This window comes from Choristoneura fumiferana, chromosome 17, assembly GCF_025370935.1.
Source record: "Choristoneura fumiferana chromosome 17, NRCan_CFum_1, whole genome shotgun sequence".
Lineage (NCBI taxonomy): Eukaryota > Metazoa > Arthropoda > Insecta > Lepidoptera > Tortricidae > Choristoneura > Choristoneura fumiferana.
This window is the reverse complement of record NC_133488.1, coordinates 11,499,297-11,515,181: the sequence shown is the minus strand read 5'-3', so window position 1 is coordinate 11,515,181 and position 15,885 is coordinate 11,499,297. Positions and strand designations below refer to the sequence as shown.

General features: G+C 39.6%; 1 protein-coding gene across 1 annotated transcript in view; it reads left to right on the top strand.

The window, feature by feature from the left end:
• The window catches only part of shep (RNA binding motif single stranded interacting protein alan shepard), a 169,399-nt gene that overhangs the window by 129,124 nt on the left and 24,390 nt on the right, over window positions 1-15,885 (top strand). The window contains 1 exon segment of the mRNA XM_074099713.1: window positions 7,212-7,436. Within this exon segment, the coding sequence (XP_073955814.1) occupies window positions 7,212-7,436 (225 nt within the window).

The window sequence follows — 15,885 nt, the reverse complement described above, 5'->3', positions numbered from 1 at the left end:
AAAAACTGCTGAATAATATCCCCACACTGTTCTAGCACTCGCGAGCTTTATTTACCACACGTAATGATGCAGTCATGGCACGCTGTGTGCATTTTACAGACTCATCTCGTACATTACTCGGGAAAAAAGAAGGAGGCAATTTTGTAAAAAAAAAAACTTACGTATCGTTGCTTTGTTGCCGCTCATGATACGAGCGGATCGGTATTCCGGATCGAGTTGCCGGCATGTGCCAACTGCGTCACCGCCTCGGATCGGGTGACATCATGCCATGGCCAAAGAAGAAATGTGCATAGCTGTAACGGCCTCGGAAACGACGACCCTCAACTTCCACGGTTTAAATACAAATACCCACACCAAGGGAAACATTGTACGTACTCTGCCCGTAAAAGCGCACATAACTGCGCAAAGTCGCCGTAGGTATACGAGTATGCGACTGTTGCGGTAGATATTGAGGTGAATGCGTTGTAATTTGCCGCATGGCGTCTGAAAGTTGTGCGTCTCGTCTCTATAGTTCTGCCAACTCATTTTATTGCGCGTGCATTGTATTATACTGCGCAAAAAATAGTCAAAGAATAAAATAAACGATCTCTACAAATCTGATAAATACGCTATAGACCCTAGCTCGGCATACAATGAATGATCGTAGTAATATGTTTACTGTCGCCAAGTATTTCCAACCGCGATACGAAATGTAAGGGGTAGGTTAAGTAAAACATTAATCACTTACCTACGAGCAAATAAATAAAATATATTAATAATAATGAACATCCATTATAAATGCTACTGGTGCTGAATTAGGTACCTATTTACTTGGAATAATAAATCAAATTTTATTTATACTGCACTATTTCTGAGTAACGTTATATATTATATCATTGGTCGCTATAGATGTGTCTCGAATAATTTACAGACGCTTATATTTACTTAAATGACAGTTACTCATCCATTATTAATTTACATTGATACTGATTTGCGGTGAGCATAGCTGACACGGAATACGCGGTACAAATTACTTACATCGTCTGACAGAGTAACAATTTGGGCGCGGACGGCACGGTATTCGGCATTCCGATTAGACAGCTAAGCCTGTGTCGCCGTATTGTTTGCGGCTGACTATGAGCTGTTGGCAATCAGACCGGGGTGGAGTGGGGAGAGGCTAAAGACGCGACTGAAACTAGTTGAAATGTCTGAGGCTGGCTCTAATTTGGAGCCGTCACAACGAAGGATTGACCCCGTCTGCTATCGCCCACTCCACGGTTTTCACTCGCCGCTTTCATTACAAAGAACGGCTTCTTAAATTACAGGGATATTTTTTGTCAGCGGCTGCCGGCTGATTGCTAGTGCCGAATCATAGACTATCTTGAGAAGATTTAATAAAATAATGTATCAATTAACTGCCATTGTTACAACACCAGCCTTTCTAAAGTAGATTTATATTTGTTTGAGCAGAAAGATACGCTCATACTTTTCGATGTTCAATTGTTTCATTGACTCTTGTTTTCTCCTGCTATCTTTACGTACTTAACGAGGGTTTATATACAACGGAAAATTTTATTTTTAAAAAATCAGTCACATGTGATTCCGACTCTTGTTTCATACCACCATACTAGAAAATACACGTTTCTTTTATAAGAACCCCTTCAGCTATTTTTTTGGTATAGTGCATGGTCCAACTAATACAAACTACGCAAATATTTCAAGTGTCTATCTATGCATAAATTCTAAAAGTTCAGCCCTGTAGCAACTTTGGGTATAGCACCCTTAAAAGATCCCTATTCATTTTGCTTAAAATTTAAGCAAGTACAACACTTAGCGATAAGGCTGAGATGAATTTATGTGTTTGGTTTGCCTAATCGATCCCGACGATGTTTTAAAGAGCGCCGCTCCGTTCGCAAGTTACAATAAAAGGTCGAGAACAAGCCACTCAGGATAAAGTAAAAGCACGCGAGCGTAAAATACGTGGCAACCGCCGCTCTTTAAATCTTCACTTTATTCAAGCCCAGTTGCTCTCACTATGACTCGAAGAGACCGTGGCCCCAGGGAATGTGAACGCTTTTATTGCCTCTTATTGGCTAGCGTAAAGTGACAACATTAAATTTACTTACCCGTACACAAGAACAGCGACCAAGCTATTTCGGTTTCGGTTAACGGAATCTGCGAAAGCGTAATGCCATTAAGGCTTAGCACATAGCTGCTTGCTTCTTAGTTAATTGCCTCTATTATATCATTTTAATTAATATTTGCCGAAACCACGAGAGTCGGTTAAGGAGATAGTGCTACTTTAATCCACAAGAAAAGAAGTTACTTAAATCATTTTAAGATATATCAGTTTTATATTACTAAACATTCATGCTTTTATGAAGTAAGCGGTATAATTATATAACGCTTACATCAGTTAACAGAAATTTAAAATAAAACTCTGATTTATACCTAAAGCTATATCTTACTGTAGAGATACCAGAAGAAAGAAAAATAACAAGGTTCATCTTCTCTAAACTAAAACTAAACTAAATTTCAACATTCCGTAAAGTTATCAAACAGCCTTTAATGAACCGCGCCGGGAAATTGTAAACAAAGTGACCGCCGAAGGACAAGATCCATTTTCGGAATAGCTCTTCCGATTACATATAATTTCAGGGTTTAGGTCCAAAGGGGGAGGGGGGCAATAAGCTGCGCCTGGCGAGGCCGAGACGTCGCGTCCCGGCGACGCCAGTGATCCCACTCGACATCCTAGCTAGACAGTAGGTAGGCACCCACCCGCAGATAATAGAGACTAAAAATTCACCGAAATACATTTTCTGTCTTGGCTTTCGGCCTATGTAATCGTTTTGAATAACTTATGGATCTGGTGATGAGTAAATAGCCACGTTTTATTGACGTCAATAATCCAATTGACAGCGCCCATACCTACAGTTAAATAGGTAGGTACAGTCGCCATCTGATATTTCGGAGCAGTCAAGGAGATCAAAAATATCGAAACAAGGACTGTATAGGCTTGAGACACTATAGTGCATGTTCCAATATTTTTGACCACATCGGCCGCTCCGAAATATCTGATGGCAACTGTAGGGCTGCTACGAAACTCGAAAATCGTATGGTACCGTCCCTCTCACTCTCGTATTAAATAATATAAGCGTCAGCGGGACGATACGATACGAACTTCGATTTTCGAATTTCGTAGTAGCACAGCTGCACCTACCTACGTTATTTGGACTACAGCAACTGACGGAAACAAGTTCTTATACCAGGGTAATCGTTTTTAACATTATTGATGTTTTAACCATGTTTTTAACAGATACATAAAATGAAGCTGATATAAAATAGCAACGGAAGATATTTATAGTTCGATTATCAAACATTTGTGATAATAATAACGAGTATGCCTAATTAAAATAAATACTGAAGTACATCCTCGGATTCCACTTGTTTTTAAGTAAGGTGACCCGGGGCTATTGCAGCTGGGGGGATTTTTTTCTGAGCCGTCAGATAGCGTCCTTAAGACGCCGTGTTCGCCATGTTCATGTGTGTTGTGTGAAGACAGTCTTCTGGCGAACACAACGTAAAGTGGCCGAGAAGAATATATCCCCCCAGCTACAATAGCCCCAGGTCACCTTACCTAAATATCACTAAACTTAATAAAATTTGTAGTTACGCTTTCATATAGCGTTATTCATGACGCGTATCAAAATAATAAAGCGTTGTACCTAATCCAACTTCTATTACCGTAATGACAGATGCCGAGCGAATTGATGAATACAGCTGCTTGTATGCAGACTTCTACGCCCCTATAGATAATTCCACTAAAATACTAAAGTTTCATTCGGGATGGACCGTTAAAATAAAGTTATCGTCAAATCTCGGGGAAAGTATTAAACGAGGAGCCATAAAAGTTTATTGCTATCTATTTTAAACATTAGCTTATTAACATTAAGGAACCCTTGGGGAAGTTTTAGTGAATAAAGCAATTTAATAGCATTGACCGATTGGAGCGACCCTCTCTTAACTAGATGGTTGGCTGATACGACAGCAGTCGTAAGATATTCATACGTACGTGTACCGGAGCTGGGTCTTGCAAAGGCAACAGGACACCAGTCACCTTCGTTAAGAATCTATATTTCACCTTAAACCTATAGGGGGTAGTGCCACACGCTCGCTAAGCGGATTGCCGGCTTATCGCCTTACAGCCATACTCACCTATTTTTTTTACTCTAGCAAAAAAATAAGTGGTTATAAAAGAATAAAGGACGTTGAGAAAAACGACAACAAAGCTCTGATCCCTGAGGCTTTACTAGTCGGTTTTTCGAATTCCGTGACTCAAATAATTAAGTCCGAGGATGGGGGTCGCCGGGTGAAATTATACATTGTTATTGCCGCTATAAATCTCATTTTCGTTGAACGCACCCCCTCAGAATAACAAGTACCTATACTAGAAGAATTTCATAACCCATCGCCGGCCTGTGCCTGCCTAAAAGCCATGGGCTTCTGGACGGTTTAGTTTCCAACTACCGCCCCGTTCCCGCTCTCTATGCCACCCTCTCGTATTTGCACTTACCCCTCATCTGAAGACTTGGAGCAAATATTCGTGTTGACGTTTAAACAAGCTCGAAGGTACTTAAAATGTCAAATATTATGATGAAAGCATTCGAATATGAAAACATTTTAAGTTACCTTATCACACCGCCTGCAATTTAGCTTTAACCCCATTTGAGCCATTGGATTGATTATAGTAAATACATAAATACGTGCCGATAGTTAGAGACGTCAATAAGTATATGCCTACCAGTCATGCACAAGTACACGTAAGCTGGGCTAGACGTTTGCGAAAGTCTGCAGACACGGCTCTCGGCACTTTACAGTAATATGTCTGCGTCAAAGTTGTGATGCAACCGCCCTGCCTACGACTACACAGATGCAAGGATATCTGATGCGTGAGAGCGGTAAATCAGACCCATTATATATTTAGTATTTACTTTATACGGGTTTCTAAATTGCTTCGCGATTATTGGATTGGAATACCGTTATTGCTTATTACTAGTCGGTCTTTGGCTTTTCTATAACTAAGGAGATACGCGTACCTAATAAACAAAGCTTTTATGACCGGTGCTCGATGAGCCGCAGGTTTTAAATCAATGAATACTCTAAATGGTTTTGTGGTTGTATTCGCCTGACATGATCGTGCGTGGCTATAGTATTAAATGTGACAAACGACGAAATACGAATAAGCGAATACATCTCTATTATTTGGTTTATTTTTCGTAAAAACTCAACGAAATCAAGTTGACCATGTTATTAGTTAGACAGCCCAATATATTTTTATTCACGCACAAGAGAGAAATTTGAAGAATGTAAAAAATAATTCCCAATTTCTACAGAAATTAATTTAAGTGAAAATCTTATTCAAATAACTTTGTAGAAATTGAGCGGTCTTGGCTCTTAGAAACGAAACTGTTTACTTTAAAAGGAGATAGTAGAGGTAGAGGACAACGACTTGTAATTTGACGCCTTCTGCTCTCGACGCGTGGAGGCCCGTATCATTTGCGCGGTGTATGTTAACTAAATAAATGAGCACTTTAGTGAAAGTTGCCGCTCCGTGTGAACGAAGCGAACGTTTAATTTGTCTTAAACACCTCGGAGGACCTTCTCTAACCTTTGTTCGTGATGAAATTATTGTGTCAATATACCTTAAGTTATTGTTAATTTGGGTGCATAAATTACAAATCGAGCCGTGCATTGACAGTGAGATGTGTGTGGGTAAACTGACTCCGCCCAGAATATGCCTTATGATCGACTATATATGCACGTCGTTGCTTAAAGTTTTTTACCCATTAAAATCTTAATTACATTTGTTAGACTTAAGGAGAAGACTTTTAATAAAGCCATTTAAGTGCCTATTTGTTTGGTTTAGAAATTATCGCGGTCTTATTTTCGTCAGAAAGCATTTTTCTATGTGGAGAATTCTGACGAGGTAATATTCGATATCTAAATTCGGTCACAGTACATTTAGAACTTCCTCGCGTTAATTTAGAGACTTGGAACAATTAAAGCTAACATTAAAGGTCATTGACTCATCGCTGACCTTTCTGAGCGATGCAAACGTGGCGCAATTGGAATTCAGATGCGATACAGTTCTAAAACTGAAACCAATATCTTTGGTTGAAAGACTAAGCATAGTAAGCTAGTTTTTGTCGCAAACTCCGTTTCAATCCAGTGTGCGAATGCGAAACGGATTGATATCCGAAATAATGTAGCCTGCTAAGGCCTTTGTAGCGTGCGTAATACCTTAAGCTTGGACATCGCAGCAAAACGCGGCTAGCAGCTAAGTTCTTAGGTTTCCAATTTCAGAATTGGTTAGTTTTTGAAAATCATGGAATTTTTGATTTAATGAAACAATAAAATAATCATCTTATTAATTTTGTTTGCAAAAGATTACAGGATGTAGATCGAGCTCCTATTTGCATTAGGTATATTCTCCATCGATGACTCTTTTTTCGCATATCAACTGATTTGTGACCCTTTTGGTGTAAAACGATTAGGTAATACCCTAAAGTACGAGGCCACCAGGTAGATCGCCTATGAGATGGACAGACCAGGTCAAAGCAGCAATAGAGGGACCACTACACGCAAGCATAAGGAAGGCGGCTGTCAGGGAGGAATGGAGGCGTATTGTTAAGCTTGCTACCAGCAGTACCAGCACCTAGAAAATGATGACCACGACCACTCTGTCAAGAGTGAAACGACGAAGAAGAAGAAGAAGAATACCCTAAACTTGTCAGTGAATTATGTGATATATGAAACGAAAGCTCGTCTTCCCTTCCCACATCTTGGAGTTACTAGCTAACGCAGTTTCTTTCCAATCTTTCTAAAAAATATAAGTAGTAAACGCTGCACAAAAACATTTTCATTTTTTTTTGATACCGGCTGATACGCTCTACTCTCTTTGCCAAAAATAAATGAAAAAAATTATACTACACTGTTAATTATTTTCCTGTCGTGTTACCAAGTAACTTAGTTTTAGTGCTAGTTTTAGTCTTATTACTGTAAGGTGGTGGTAAATCTCATTATTTCTTTCTTGTCCAAGCTTTTATTTAAACTTGCCCTGTTAGTAGGGTAATTATGGTTCAAATCTTGGATGTCAAATTTGATCCACTTCCAGAAGTCCGGGAGAAAATACGGCCTCAGGTTGTTAACATAAGGGTTTTGTTTAATTCCAGAGCACCGGGGGTTGTCGGTCAGCAGTCGGCGCAGCGGGCGCAGTGACGGTCGCGAGCGCGGGCGCGGGCGCTGTGTGCGCGGCGCGCATGGCGAGCGCGGGCGCGCAGTACCGCGGCAGCGCGCAGCAGTGGGCCGCGACGGCGTACGCGCCGCAGCCCTGCCGCTACCCGCCGCCGCAACCCCAGCCCTACGCCGCGGCGCCTAGCCCCTATACGCCGCACCAGGTAACATATTTTTTCTTTTACAAATATAAAATTTTACTCGAAAATGTGATGAAAAACATTGTATGTCGCACGGGTGGTACTAGAATTACGAACATCGACTCATTAAAGCCCTTCGACTTCGGGCTTCTAATAGACTCTCGTTCGTAATTCCTTATTTACCGCCCTTAAGACACAATGTACTAATTTATAACATACTGTAGCCGTTACCCGCGACTCCGTACGCATAGAATTCATTTATCGCTATCCCGCGGGAACTTTGCAATATTCCGGGACAAAAACTATCTTATGCCCATTTCCGGGACGCAAACTATATGTATACCGAATTTTATCTTAACCCTTAAATTGACAAAATTTAAAAAAGTACCTTGTACATAGTCCAAAAAAGTTCCACATAAAAAAAATACAAAAAGATAGTCTTGAATGATGGGACTCATGTGGCACACTGCCAATTTAAGGTTAATAGCGCGGTTAAATGGTTTAGACGTGATGAAGTAACAAACAAACAGCCTTACAAACTCACATTTATAATAACATAGTGGGATTTTATTTTATTTTATTGGAATAACCGACAGGTAATTACCTAAAGTACGAGGTAGGTAGATCGCCTATGAATGGACAGACCAAGTCAAAGCAGCAATAGAGGGACCACTATAGCAAGAAAGGAAGGCGGCTGTCATAGGAATGGAGGAATATTGTTAAGCTTGCTACAGCAGTACCAGCACCTAGAAAATGGTACCAGACACTCTACAGATAAACGACGAACAGAAAAGAAGTACTCTAAACTTACAGTGAATTACGTGTTATTTGCAAAGCTCGTCTTACTTCAGCACATCTTGGGTTACTAGCTAACGCAGCTCAATCTTTCGCAATATAAGTAGTAAAGCTGCACAAAAACATTTTCAGTTTTTTGATACCGGCTGATACGCTTATCTATTTGAAAAATAAATGAAAAAAATTATACTACACTGTTAATTATTTTCCTGTTGTGTTACCAAGTAACTTAGTTTTAGTGCTAGTTTTATTATTACTTAAGGTGTGGTAAATCTCATTATTTCTTTCTTGTCCAAGCTTTATTTAAACTTGACTGTTAGTAGGTAACTATGGTTAAATCTTGGATGTAATTCCACTTAATATGAATATGTAGGTTTTAAATAATTTTGTTAATTAGCATTTTCAAGTAATGACGGTTGCCGCAATAATGTGTTGAAACCATTGACGGGGCGCGCAGTAATACGCGAGATAAACGGCGTAGCACGCTACCCACGCCGCAAAATACGCCGCGGAGATGATCCTTAATTTGCAAAGTAACATTTTTTTTTTTAAAATTAAATTTACTCGTAAATGTTAAAAACATTGTATGTCGCACGGTGTATTAGAATTACGAACATCGACTCATTAAAGCCCTTCGACTTTGGGCTTCTAATAGACTCTCGTTCGTTATTCCTTATTTACCGCCCTCAAGACCGTGGTCGGTCGTGATGACACACAGCATAAGGGGTCTGGCAATTAAGTATACAAGTGTAAATACGAGTACGTTACGTATTTACCTAAAATGTAATCTTTTCTTATTACCTATTTCCTATCCTTAAGAGTAGATTCGAAATAATTATCAGGTTCAGTTGAAGTAACCAAATAAAATAACAACTTGAGAGCCTATGCAATTTAACGAATAGATTCGAAATAATTATCAGGTTCAGACTCGAGGTGATCTAAATAAAATAGCAACTTGTAGAGCCCATGATTTAACGTAGATTCGAAATAATTATCAGGTTCAGACCTCGAGGTGATCTAAATAAATAGCAACTTGTAGAGCCCATGCAATTTAACGTTTCGAAATAATTATCAGGTTCAGACCTCGAGGTGATCTAAATAAAATAGCAACTTGTAGGCCCATGAAATTTAACGAGTAGATTCGAAATAATTATCAGGTTCAGACGTACGTATTTAAATAAAATAACAACTTGTAGACCTATCCTATCCTTAAGAGTAGATTCGAAATAATTATCAGGTTCAGACCTCGAGGTAACCTAAATAAAATAACAACTTGTAGAGCCCATGCAATTTAACGAATAGATTCGAAATAATTATCAGGTTCAGACCTCGAGGTGATCTAAATAAAATAACAACTTGTAGAGCCCATGCAATTTAACGTTTCGAAATAATTATCAGGTTCAGACCTCGAGGTGATCTAAATAAAATAGCAACTTGTAGAGCCCATGAAATTTAACGAGTAGATTCGAAATAATTATCAGGTTCAGACCTCGAGGTGATCTAAATAAAATAGCAACTTGTAGAGCCCATGCAATTTAACGTTTCGAAATAATTATCAGGTTCAGACCTCGAGGTGATCTAAATAAAATAGCAACTTGTAGAGCCCATGAAATTTAACGAGTAGATTCGAAATAATTATCAGGTTCAGACCTCGAGGTGATCTAAATAAAATAGCAACTTGTAGAGCCCATGCAATTTAACGAGTAGATTCGAAATAATTATCAGGTTCAGACCTCGAGGTGATCTAAATAAAATAGCAAATTGTAGAGCCCATGCGATTCAAACAGGTAGATTTAAAACAATTATTTGTTAAATTGTGTTTTTAATCTTTCTTTTTCCGTCACTACAAAAATGTTAACTCCTTTCGCGACGTAATAAAGGAATAATTTACAAATTAATGATAGCGCTTTACGTGCAAAATTACGAGCAGTCCCGTAGTAGTGCGCGTGTGAGCTTAGGTATAACGTTTATCACATTTACAAAGCTATACGGCAGTAATTACGTGACAAACCACGTAGACCGTGGTAGCCTATTGGTTTGACCTATGGCGTCTTTAGCAGAGAATTCTCGATTCAAATCCGGGCTCGCACCTCTGAGTGTTCAGAATTCATGTGTAAAAATTCATTTCAATTTTACCACGACCTTTACGGTGAAATAAAATATCCTTGACAAACCTGCACACAGCTGCGAAGCAATTCGTGGAGTTCCTAATCCGCACAGGGCCCGCGTGGGAACGACAGCTCAAGCCCACTCATACAGAACTGAAATGACGATCGTATCCAGCAGTGGAAAATGTAGAGACCGAGATTATGATGGTATGCCTCGTAGGTACTAGTTTATTACGACGATGCAGTAACAATATTAGTAGCAAGAACGCTGAATATTCCATCCGGTATTTAGGCAAGTCCGAATGAATTCTTGCATTGATTTTTCACCGGAACAGATGACATTCACATCTTTGACGTTGACTTGTATTGAAGCATGTAAAACAAAACTAAAAAAAAAACAGTTTTTTTTTCACAAAGTTTCGCAATCGAAATTACGTACTTACGTAACGTGATTACTTAATCACTGCCTGATTTATCCCGAATCCATGTTACGATATCTTGTAACTATAGACAAATTGCTTAAACATAGTTATGAAGCAGTCTTTCGAAAAACCACTTAAGCACAAGAACTTGAAATTCTTTTTGAGCCTGTCGGCAACTGTAGATTTTATGTTTCTGAAAAGGCCTTTCGTAGAAAGATCCTGGATTACGGTTTATAAAGCCGCTTAAGAATTGCAACTGCAAACGAAACCTAACGCGATGAAATACCCAGCGATGTTTTATGTTGTTGTAAAAAGCAATAGTACCTGTACACCGTGCTAGTTTTGATTTCCATTTAAGCTAAGCTTTCCTTTAAGAGAACGTTCAACAAGTCCGATGAAGTTAATTTCTCCAAAACACTGGTGGCCTAACTGTTACTGTTTAAAAGATAATCAAGAGTTAAGATAAATAATTAGGTATGCACAGTTAAACAGTGTAAAGGTTCTTAATTTATGACGTTTTTTAACATCCGTAACTAAAGCATTTTCCCAACATTTTTTACTTCACACATTTTAAGCAAAAGAAGGATAAAATTTTGTAAATGTAACTACTTAGCATGGCAATAAAAAAATATTATTATTTAGTTCAAATAAACCGAGTTTTTATGATGTGCCTCTTATGAGTCATGTCAATGTCACTTGTCAAGTTTGTAATTTTTATAATTTAATCTTTAACAAAGTATTATCAGGTAGTTTCTATCAATGAACTGAGCTATCTGCCGAAGTTGACGGAAATCAATAAAAACACGATATAGGTATAGATTAATGCAGTTTAAAATAAGGATTACTAGAGGGCTGTGGGGTATCTGTTGTTGGTAACCACAGCGGGTCATTGCGCGGACGGCCGGCTGGCAGTGCGGCACCGCCGCCGCCGCCAACGGTGCCGGTCCGGATAATTAACCGGGAAGTTGGCGCGTCGACAGCACTCCATCAATTTCTACGCTCGCCCCGACCGCTCTTGCTCGTTATGCATTACATAAACAATATTACGTGATTAATGCTTTTCTCGTCCGTAAGCAGTGCCACCGGATCATGATTTGCATGAAACTAATTAATGTACAAGTTTGATATTTGAGTGTAAATAAAGAGACGTGCCGCGCACCGGTCGCGGCCCGTGAAGAGGCTTTGTGAGTAATCCCGCTCGATAAATCAAATGTGTGAACTGGTTTTAGACAGCTTTACGGGACAACTCTTTTTCATAATCGTAATCCTCTGGGATTGTCGTAGTGAGGACAAGGGAAATGTTTCTTACGACTTCGGCGTCTTATATTCGTATTCGTTAGCATCGTTGAAACCAAATTATTTAGTTTTATAAAACGCATAGGCACTTATCACAATGTTCAGGCAACAGCTCTTAAAGATAATAGATAGTCAGCGGGCTCATAATATTTTAAGCGATCGTAAACTCTAACCTGAAATTTATTTGACAAAATAAGATAAGATTGAAAATGTGTTTGTTACATAAACAAAATGTAACCGTAGCGAGCGGGTAGAGCGCGCCGAGTGCGGGCGATATTGCTCTGCTTTATACCGAGTGCCGCTGGCAACGACGCCACCAATAAACCACAGTGTTCACCTCCGACGTTAAATGCACTTAGAAACTAATCTCCACCAACCAAGGCCCAGTCCCCTGCGAGATGAACTCGTATTTATAACAATCATAAATATTTAAGCGATCTATAACATAACGACATTGACTTTTAACTCTACATTCAAAGCAACACTTACCAAATGAGTAATAAATAAGTGATAGGTTTAAATAGCTTACTCGAAGTATACTTCAATGGAAAACTGTGTAGGCTTACAGCCTTTAGGAGTTACTTAGATTTCATCCCATTGGCTATCGTACGTAGTAGTTGAAAGGTTTATTCAACAATGTTAAAGATAGAGCTATTCAATCGGACAATATGGTCTGAGAGCGGTGGCGTGGCGGCGAGCGTGCGGGTAGGTGGAGGAATGCCGCCGCGGATTCACAGTAGAGTTTACGAGGCGGCGCCAACACAAACCAGATGTCGCAAAGAGCGTGTTCGCTCCGACAACAGTCTTCCACCTATCGCCACCCCCTCCGCAAGAATCTCGTAAAAGGAATTTCTCCGCGTTCGCGCCCTTATCGCTTTTTGAAATAAAATGTAGCGGCTCGCGTCGTACGTGTTTTATTACGACGCCTCTCCTCCGGGATTTATCTCATGGTCGCCCTCGATGCTGAACTCTTTTTTTACTTCAGGATCTGAAAAAGAATTCCGCTTATGCGATTTGTTTCCTTCTTATGTTGTTTTTTTATGCGCCTTGTTATTCCGGGGCACTAGACGTTGTGTTATTTTGTACTTAGGTATCTATATTTTTTGTTATGGCTGGCTACACGATATTTATTGCTTGCTAAAAAAGGTATCGGGCACGTAAGGATGGAAGCTTACTAAACCGATATTAAAAGTGAGATGTGATTTATAGGTGCACGAATAAAGATTTTTAAACATGTTCTCATCGTAGATCATATAGGAAGTATTAGAACTTTTGTAACGTAACACACAACGAGGTTGCTCATGCATAATGCAGGATTAGGTCTTCGACGTAGCAAATAGCCGCAACGTACTCGTACGCAAGTTTCCTTTCACATCAAAGCTAATTAATAATGAATGAACATAAATCGTCAAGTTCCGTTTTTACCCGATATAGCACATCCGAATCGGGCGAGTGTCCTGTAGTTCCGCGTCCAGCCACGTATTGCGCGCCCTCGCAGAATAATAAACAGACAGTCTGCTTTTTCCGTGATCACTTACTTTTGCAACACTGTTGCCTATGTTGCTATGCTGTTGCCACTACAGTAATTTACATATACGAAGAATGAAGTATCCGCCAATAAAGTACATTGTAGAACTCATTTCCTAGCACTCAAGTAAGACGATCCAATTGCTTTATTATTTTACTATGTTGTCCTTTATTTTTACATTGATTATTTAACTTAATGCATTTGTAGGAACGGAGTTGAGGCTACAGAGTACAGCCGTTCAGTTTTATAAATAAACAGCAGCTACATTTTAATTGGGTGTATACATTTACATTTTCTCGCTCTTTGAGGAGATGAAAAGTTTGTTAATAGTGAAGTTTTTCTCCTTTTTGTAGCCAAAATTACTACGCTGAGGTGTGAATTAGATTTTTGTCAACTCTTTGAGCGGTCCGTAATCTACATAGATTTAAATATTAATAAACATGGAGAGCAAAATGTGTTGGAGCAGTAACACACTCGTGGAGGCGGCACGCGTCGCGGCCGGGTTCGTTCGGCAGCCGTTCGACACGAATCAAAATATGGCGACGCCCTGCCGGCTTGATTAATGACAAGAATATGTCAGCTGTCAGGCCTGTCACAATTCTGGAGCTTGTTAGATTCGTCGCGTCCCGTTCTCGTGGCGAGTCTTGAATAGACCTCGATTTTTTTGGTAAAAGGGACTAACCATTTTTTGTTTGTTAAGTGCTACTTTATCCCTTGTACGGAACGACCCATGAAATTAATCTTTACTTACCTGTAAAAAACTAAAAGGAGTCCACATTAGCTTTTATAAATACAACATTGGAGTACCTAGTTGTTTACACAATGGTTTTAGTTAGCTCGGCGCTGGCTAACATTGCGCGACTAATATTCCTGGATCTAGCCGGCGGCCGGCAGTTAAACCTCCTGCCTCCATACGCACGTTATACACTTAAAGATTATGTTGATGTATTTAAATGTATGCGTTACGAGGAAAAATTTTGTAGATGAAATTAAGCACCACATTTATTTTGGGCGGTTTCTTTTTGGCTGTTTTCCTTTAGTAGATCCTTTCTCAGTGTCGAGCGGAGTCATTACGCGGCCCCTTACATTTGAAGCCAAAGTGTTTCATTTTATTCATGATATGGTCAATCAAATATTCATCGTCGTTAAAAATTCTGTAGCGTTTGCAGAACGTTTATTTGTGAGCTTCCAGTTTAACTGAAGCTTATTGACTTAGCGAGCGTAGTTTATTTTGGTACAATGAGCGGCCTCATCCCACATGTGCGACCCTCGTATAGTTTAGGGTGAAAGTATAAATAAACAAGGCTTGCTGATATCTGTCATCCAAAGAATTAGATTTATTTCGGCTCTGGCGGAAGGTGAAGGACCCCAGCCCCTCGCCGAGGATACATGGCTCGACTAATGTGAGGAGATAATACTTTCAGGATGTAGTTCACGCACTCGCATTTGATCTAATCACAGAGCCGGCCTATTCAAAAAGGGGTGTTAAATTTTCTGTTTTATAAAAAAAAAGCAAATCTTATGCTCAGCCAGAGCAGCAGAAATTCAGTACAATTTTTATTACCCATTTGATCAAAGTACATATTACAAAAAGTGTATCGTATTCCGATTATTCTAGTCATCTATGAGCACGCACGACCCCGAAGAATCGTAACGCAATTTCGCCCACAAAACTTGTCCAATATTGTAGACTCGAGTCGGGTCCATCGCACATGGATAAAAAACGGTTTTTGTTTTTTTGCCGTAAGGGCGGGTGTTTTTTTGTTGAATTATGTTAATCCCAGAGTGACGCGGGCCGGGCCCGCTACCGATATTTAAATTTGCCCGAGCACTGGTAAACGATTTTTTTTAGGAACGCTTGACCCAAAGCTGTACGTCGTGTCGAGTGAGCCGAACCTCAATTTAGACGAAAAGTGAAAACAGAGGGTGCCCGAATTTCGTCGCTGACAATTTTGTTTTGTCGCCCTTAAATACCTACCTACCGATGTTTTTCCTTCTCTCAAACACTCTACGAGCGATAAATTGATGACCGCTATTAATCTTCTTTTAAACACGCTCGGGAATTAACGACATTGAACCGAATGTCAACGTCGGTGTCCACGAACAAACATTTCTCGTAAGCAATCACGTAGCCATTGTTAATAAAATTAGGAGCATCAGTATTGAACTTCCTTTTTCTAAAAGTTATATTCTATTTTAAACATTTAATTCATCAAGTTCTCTAACCTTTTGCGGCGTTCCCGCCCACTAGGGGTTGTGATTTAATATGATTACGGAGGTCTTATTCACTCTCACGAAGTTTAACAATAGGTCCAAAGCAACAA